At 37.2% G+C, this 8,430-nt stretch overlaps 1 protein-coding gene across 1 annotated transcript; it reads right to left on the minus strand.

The window, feature by feature from the left end:
• Nucleotides 1-2,917: 2,917 nt before the first annotated feature.
• On the minus strand, nucleotides 2,918-8,152 carry LOC146960216 (integrin beta-1-like). The gene is made up of 5 exons (XM_085772526.1): nucleotides 8,060-8,152; nucleotides 7,801-7,864; nucleotides 5,581-5,672; nucleotides 4,531-4,780; nucleotides 2,918-3,147 (listed from the first exon to the last, which is right to left on the minus strand). The coding sequence occupies exons 1-5, from the start codon at nucleotides 8,150-8,152 to the stop codon at nucleotides 2,918-2,920; spliced, it is 729 nt and encodes a 242-aa protein (XP_085628652.1).
• Between the last annotated feature and the right edge of the window lie 278 nt (nucleotides 8,153-8,430).

An 8,430-nucleotide genomic window follows, 5' to 3' on the forward strand; every position in this document is an offset into this window, starting at 1 on the left:
TGGTAACGCTTTATATTAAGGTCCTTGTAATAAGCATTAGTTAATAGGTAATAAGGCTCTTATAAGTGATTACAAGATGCTTATTAACATTATTATGCATTTATAAGACTATATATGTATTAATAGACTCATAATAATATAGTTAATAGCAGACTATAATTGATTTATAATAACTTATAATAAACTTAGTTAACTGTTTGTTGATGCTTATGAACATTAATAAGATCCTTATGAGTATCTTATAATTGTTCATAATAACATTACAAACACATATATTGACTCAACTAGCCCAATCATTATGCCTTTGTTATGCCTTTATTAATCCTAAGGTATGTGTAATAAGCGTTAGTTAATAGGTAATAAGGCTCTTATAAGTGCTTACAAGTATTAATAGTCTCATTATAATATAGTTAATAGCAGACTATAAGAGATTTATAATAACTTATAAGAAACTTGTTAACTGTTTGTTGATGCTTAAGAACATTAATAAAATCTTCATGAGTATCTTATAATTGTTCATAATAACATTACAAACACATTGAGTGTAGCCCAACCATGATGTCTTTTTCATGCCTTTATTAATCTTTTTTGTTTGATTTATTAACATTAATATATACTTTATTGCTCATCTATTATAAATTAACTATGCACTTGTTAACAGTTAACTATGCTTTTTGCAGGTACTGGATCTAAAGCGAGAACAATGTCTTATTAATGCTGATAAATCTTTTATTGTGCATTATTATGCCCTTATTATCAGTTAACTATGCATTTGTTAACAGTTAACTATGCTTTTTGCAGGTACTGGATCTAAAGCGAGAACAATGTCTTATTAAGGCTGATAAATATTTTTATTGTGCATTATTATGCCCTTATTATCAGTTAACTATGCACTTGTTAACAGTTAACTATGCTTTTTGCAGGTACTGGATCTAAAGCGAGAACAATGCCTTATTAAGTCTAATAAATCTTTTGTAATGCATTCATTAATGGTTAACAATGATTTTCACAACTTCCACATCTGTAATGAACAATACATGTGGTCAAGGTTGATGAAATGTAAAGAAAAGATTGCATAGTAATACAAATGTTTCAACAGTGAAGCCCAACATTGTTTTATTCATTGCTGTCAAGTAAAGAGACATTTTACTGAAAATGTATAAAAATCTAAATCACCTAAAACAGGTAGAAAGCACCTTTAAAACATTTAGGCATATTATACAAATAATTTAACTCAAAAAAGTGCAATTTTGCAAAGTGCAACATGATTTTTATACTTAAAATGTATAAAAATAACCTATAACAGGTCTTTGAAAAAAAAGTACACTTTTATTTTTTTTTTAATTTTAATTCCATTGAACATTTAACGCAGCTGCTCTTTTGCACTCTTGTTTGCATCAAAAGCAATTCCCTCTTCCTCTTCTTCTTGCCATCATCTGAGGTTGAGGAGCTTGAGGAGTCTGAGGAGGGGTCGGGAGAGAATGAGGATAGAGGAAATTTACATCTGAGTTTCATAATGACATTTTTTTTAATGTAAAAACATAAAAAATAAAAGTCTCGATATATCCTGCAATAACACTTTACAGTTTAATTTTCAAGCATTTTAAATAGAGTCTTAATGTAGCACATTTCATTAAACTCAAACTCAAACTCAAATGACTGTGCTGAATGTACACAGCAGTAAGTAGGCTATCATGTACAGAAAAGTGTCAAGAACATATCAGACGGTGCACAACGAAAGAGAGAAGTTATATATTTCGACAATGTACATTGTATGTATATAAGCCTAGCTGGAGACAAAATAAACTACATTTTAATATAAAAAACGTTCTCACTGATTCACAGAGGAGCGCTTCCGTAGGGCAGCAACAGTCTTGAGGCGGCTAGGTCTACACTAGCTTCGGCTAACGTTAGCTATGCATGTTTGAGTTTGTACTAACTAGTTAGCAGCAGTTAAACTTACCAGAAGAGTCATCCTCCGTCTCACAACGCTTCCTCTTGTCAGCTGCTTCTTTTCGAGGCCCAGAATGGGTTTGAATTCTACTCGGGGGCAAAAATGTTGGGCAACTACCTCCATTTTACACATGGGCATGTGTTAAGCTATCAGCTGCTAGCTTAAACCGGAACTTCCGGTTTTGCTGTTTGCCTTCAAAATAAAAGCGAAAGGGTAAAATGTTTCAAGTGAGAAGAAACTCTACAAGTCTGCTCTTCTCCTCCGACGCACCTTTCTGAAAACCAAAATCAAATGCATAATAAAAGATTTATCAGCCTTAATAAGACATTGTTCTCGCTTTAGATCCAGTACCTGCAAAAAGCACAGTTTACTGTAAACAAGTAAACTTATAATACGTAGATGAGCAATAAAGTATCAAACAAAAAAAGATTAATAAAGGCATGACAAAGACATCATGGTTGGGTTAGATTGATACTCATGAAGATTTTATTAATGTTCTTAAGCATCAACAGTTAACAAGTTTCTTATAAGTTATTATAAATCTCTTATAGTCTGCTATTAACTATATTATAATGAGACTATTAATACTTGTTAGCACTTATAAGAGCCTTATTACCTATTAACTAACGCTTATTACACAGACCTTAAGATTAATAAAGACATAATGATTGGGCTAGTTGAGTCAATATATGTGTTTGTAATGTTATTATGAACAATTATAAGATACTCATAAGGATTTTATTAATGTTCATAAGCATCAACAAACAGTTAACTAAGTTTATTATAAGTTATTATAAATCTCTTATAGTCTGCTATTAACTATATTATAATGAGTCTATTAATGCATATATAGTCTTATAAATGCATAATAATGTTAATAAGCATCTTGTAATCACTTATAAGGGCCTTATTACCTATTAACTAATGCTTATTACAAGGACCTTAATATAAAGCGTTACCGAATTATTTTGGTGGCCTACAACTCAGGTAAGAAGGACAAGAAAAAGGGGAGCCATACAGACCCATTCTGAAGTCACTGGTGATATTCTTCATCTCCTCTATGAGGTCGGCTCCCAGCTTCTTGACACTGGGCAGGTCGTCCTCCATGGTAAAGGACAGATCCATCAGGTAGTACAGATCTATGGGGTAGTCCTCCACACGTTTGAACTTCACCTCAAAGCTCTGAGGTTCACCTACACATGGGATATGAAACAGCACAGGCATAACACTAAAGCCTGGAGAAGCCTTTGAAACAGTATCTAACCATTGTGATAAAAGTAACGAAATATCACTTTTCTATATAAAAATGGGAGAAAAAAACAAATATTTGTTTGCTTTTTTAGATTGATGACTTTGGCATGTCCTGCTATGCATCTAAAGCTACATTCATGTCTTAAAGGGATAGTTCAACATTTTGGCAAATTGGCCCATTGCCACAATCCCTATAGTCATAACAGTAGGTTTGTTACCTTTAATTGTTGGTGCAAGCTATTTTTAGAACAGTGGAGCAGAGCCTTGAGCTGCTCAGACCTACGCTACGGAGGCTAATAGGATTTCTTGGTTTCCCTCATCAAACTCATCAAATACACAATCCAACAACTCCAAAATGCTCTGGTGGACAAGTTGTGACCTGCACATTCACCACGCTATGAGATAATAATGGAATGTTACGAGACAGAGTTGTTTTCGAGGCAAATGCAGAGACTGCTTACTGACAAACTGCCCTCGACAGAACGCGCATCAGTGGTTTTGCATGCATTTACCTCGAAAACAACTCTGTCTCACAACGTTCCATTATTATCTCATAGCGTGGTGAATGTGCAGGTCACAACTTGTCCACGAGAGCATTTTGGAGTTGTTGGTTTGTGTATTTGATGAGTTTGATGAGGGAAACCAAGAAATTCCATGAGCCTCCACAGCATAGTTCTGAGCAGCTCGCGGCTCTGCTCCGCCATTCTAAAAATAGCTCGCACTGACAATTAGAGGTAACGAACCTACTGCCATGACTATGGATTATGGCAATCGGCCAATTTGTCAAAATGTTGAACTATCCCTTTAATGTAACATTTTGTTTTGACAGTGATGTAATCCATATTATATTCAAGATAAAATGCCTATCAGTAACAGCAAATGACACCTTGTTTATGTGTAGCCTTTATCTACCGTTTAACCTTCCAGTAGCACATGTCCTAGAACGCACACTGCCTCTGTTTACTTCCTGTGCCAGAGCCAAAAATCTGAATTTAGGCAATAATTTTAAATGGAAGAACAGTGTCCTCCACCTGACTGACATCAGCAGGAAATTACATTGCAATTCCAGTAACAAGACATTGGCAATCCTGAGGCTCTATATCCTGTTGAAAAGCAGCTTAATGGAAGGTTCAGCATATGATGTAGGCTACTGTAATTAGTTGTCCATTGTTTCGCAAGAATCTTATTACGAGTTTATTTGTTCTTGAGTTTCCCCTAACCTCTGTGAGCTTGATGAATAGGAAGGTAGAGCTCTTGTTGAAAAAAACTAAACCTCAGTAAACAATAGCACAGATCTGACTTTTGGCATACACTTATTTCCTTACTGGCACTGCTGGTGTGACTCCTACCTGGCCTTAGGTGCAGATGAACAGTCTGAGGCTGGAGTTGGGTGAGCTGACTGTGCTGCTGTTGGTGGTGTCTTTGTTCTTTTGGATGGAAGGTGATCTTTTGGTTCTTTAGAAGGACGGTGGCCCCTCTGGGGTCCTCCAGGCGATCAAAAGGACAGCCCCTCTTCAGCAGTGCCCTGGCTGTGTCACAGCGTTCCCACATGTGCTGGCCCACTTCTAGAAAACTCTTGACACAGGTTTAGGTTGAGTTCACCCTCTTATATAAGCTGAGCTCACCCCTTATATAAACAATCTCCCTAAAAAAAAAAAAAAAAGATTAGAAATGAAACCTACTACGACAGTTAATGCTAAATGACACTGTGCACAATGCTGCTGTAGTGCAAAACAGTCATTTGCATAAAGAAATAGCATTGATGCCGTGTATGACAGTGATGTAGAGGGGGTGTGAATGTGATAATGAAAAGCAGGTTGTGTGTATTTGTTCTCTTTGCTTGCAACACGGCTGCATCTTTCAATATGCAAATAAAAGTAATTAAAAATGACACACACATTCACCACCCTCTGTATGATGGCCCGTTTTAACACTGGCTTTAATGGTATTTATGTTGGGACAACGCAATATGTGTGCATGGTAGGGACCCCCAGTGGTTTTTATATGTAACGCAGTGCATTGCACCAGGATCCAGCCAATACAGACACAAAAACTAATCAATTTAAAAATCAGAATCAGGAGCAAAATCAGCTTAATTGCCAAGGAGTCTCTGGCCTTGATAATGAGGTCAACTGCGGTGAACAAAGTAGCTGCTAAATACTTATTTTCCCAGCCTTAGATCTCATTCTATTAGTACCAAAAAGGTTAAAATTATTAAACATGAATACGATCACAAATGCTTAATAACCTTGAATTCCTGCTCTGATAAAGGAACTTGAAAACCTTCTTCATGGTCCTAAACAGAACACAAGGTTGCTTTAACAGTATAGTCCCTTTAGAAGAAGAAGGCAGAGAGCGTTTCCATGGCCACTCACCTCCTCAGTACACCAAGCACAGTGTGGCCCCGCTGCCAGACACTCTCCACAGTTCCCGACCCCCTGACTTTGGCATTCGTGATCTGAATGGTCTGTAGATGGAACAGAAATGGACAAAAAAGGGTAAAGTTGAATGCACCATTTCACATTTCACAAGTTTTCTTTACACCTTATATTTACAGTTGGATGGTTACTTTAGTTACCATTGGCTTTTCTTTTCCTCTCATTTTTTTGTTCCTTTCACATATTGAAATGCAAAACACAAGAATCATCAATCATAATTGTCCTTTTTAGCTGTCTGTCACTTAGCAACAGCGTTTTCACAGCTGCCACTTGAAAACCACATGCATGTTGCACTTGACTTTCTATTTCAAGAAAATGCAGCATCACAAATTCCATTTGAAGACAGCATGCCATCCGCATCATACAGCATCCAGGCAACCAGCAGCACTGGACACACCAGTTCTCAGCTGTAACACTGAATTCACAGCAGCATACGCCGATTTTAACCAAGTAAAACCACTTTCGATCCATTTTCAGGCTGCATAACGTTACAAACTCATTTCTCATAATCACCTGCAAATTCCTGCCATATACATATTTTAACTGGAACTTGTGATGAAGTAGAAGGTGGTGGAGTTCAGCCTAATGGCAGAGCACAACAGCTACTGTCTGACTCACTCGCTGGCTGTTTTCTGGATTCAACCTGTACCTGTTCAGTGACCAGCCCACACAGCCACGGAGCGGAAACACTCGAAAACACTTTCACCACTTGAGGTGAACTCACTAACTTAATGTTACTTAGCTACCAAGAAAGGCTGGCAGCATTTGCATGCAACGACTCCATTAAAGGTACTAAACTCTGCTGCAGGAATGAGTCTTAAACCTAGAAATGAGTCAGCATTTTAATACTTACTGTAGTTCCCTCATCCTGAAGTTTATGGCGTTTTTTAATATACAGTAAAGTTAGATGACTGAAATAAGGTCTGTAGGAAAAACACAATATTTTCATGCTTTATTCTATGAAATAAAATATATCAGTAAATATCCAATTGTTGCCCAGTGGCCATTGCAACAACAATTAAGACTATGAGGTTTGCTGGAGTTGCAGGGGATGTTAAATACTTCATTCACTAACTTTGTAGAAGAGATAAGAGCTATCAAACTACAAGTTGGGAGTTTGGTGGTGGTGATGTTAAAGTTGTTAGCCTGAGGTAGGTTTTAGATTATTGTATTTTAGCTTCATCAATGTAGTGTTATTGGCTATGGCTAATAAAATATTCTACACTTTTTTTCACACACACTGCTAATTGAAAAGGCCAGTAAAAAAAATATTATGGCCTTGAACGAACTAGGGTGATGTTAACATATTCCATCGGTGCATTGGTGAGATTTGTGCTCATACCATGAATTGAATAAGGAACTTGATACAATTCTCAGTGTAGTACACAAAACAAGCAGCTACATCCAGCAGCTTATTAGCTCAGCTTAGTTTGACACAGAGTCTGTAAACAGAGGGAAACAACTAGCCATTTTCCAAGTTTGCAAAATTTGCCACACACACTTTTAAAGCAAAAGTAATTCCAAAGTTTGAAGATGTAAATCAACCTTTGTGGAAATGACAGTTAGCAGATGTGGAAACATTTCTAATCTATGGACAAGAGGCAGGCAAATAGTTTCTCCTTGTTTGCAAAACTCATGTAAAGCTGAGATAATAAACTGCAAGATGCCTTGTTTTTAATACATTCAACTGGTATAATTGATGTTCTCTCCAAACTCTTGGTAAGAAAGCCAAAACTATAACTATAACTATAATCAAACTATTCATTTAATTATAAGGATCAGTGAGTGTGTAGAAGTCTGTAGTGGGATTATGCATTTGCATTAAAATTGACAAATCTGGGGCTCGTAAAGAACATATAAGTACTACACTATACTTTCTAAAATGCCAACTGTTTCTTTAAATTCTAATTTGATTCCAACCTGGCTCGGTTTTGTCGACCTGACACCGTGAGACTCAAGCGTCCACCAGCTGTCCCATCATGTCTGTATCTACACTGCATTCAAAGCAGGGCCTTAGGAGATGACAAGAACAAAAAAATCTGAGTAGCAAACAACTGTTGGGATCGAGGCTACGATCTAAATGAGAATTTCTGAGTAGGAAGAATAATGAGACAGTTTACTTTTATTGCATCCTCAATGAGAAAAGTATTGACCCACCTTGTGTTCCCGTGGCGTCGTATCTGCAGCACAATAACAGGACAGCAGCAAATAGCGGGCTCATCTGGAAAACAGAAAGAAAGAAAGCAATTTACCGACTGAAAATGTGGAGTATTCTTTGCACTCAAATCATTAAGGTGGAGTGGAGTTGTAATTGCTGTTTAAGGGAAATAACCTCCACACCAAGCGGCTCACAAAAGACCCCAATATTTGATCTGGTGGGTGTTAGGTTGATACAATAGAAAGAAGAGGCACTTACGTTGGATGATTCGACGGTGTGGAAGTAAACATGAGTGGGACAAAAGGGGGTGTCTTCCCTGTGGGGGCGGGATCCATTGGTTCCTGTATACATCCTCCAACAACACCCCCACCACCATCATCACACTCTCTCCTCCTGTTATCCTCTTTCTTCTAGCAGCCACAAGTGGATCTGCCAGCTTATGTCTCTCAGGCAAAATGATCTTCTCAAGTAAGGCCAAAGATAAAGAGAATAAGTCTTTTGGTTTTCTGCTGAGAAAAGCTGAAGAAAGAGTAAAAAACACTTTCTGTCATAATAACCATCCTCATATATAGCACAGGACCGGTGTCAGAGATCAACCGCTATCACAGGCAATCTTTGTTATGCTGTGC

The sequence above is a fragment of the Trachurus japonicus genome, unplaced genomic scaffold, assembly GCF_045865225.1.
Source record: "Trachurus japonicus isolate A0001 unplaced genomic scaffold, Traja_1.0 AP030576.1".
Lineage (NCBI taxonomy): Eukaryota > Metazoa > Chordata > Actinopteri > Carangiformes > Carangidae > Trachurus > Trachurus japonicus.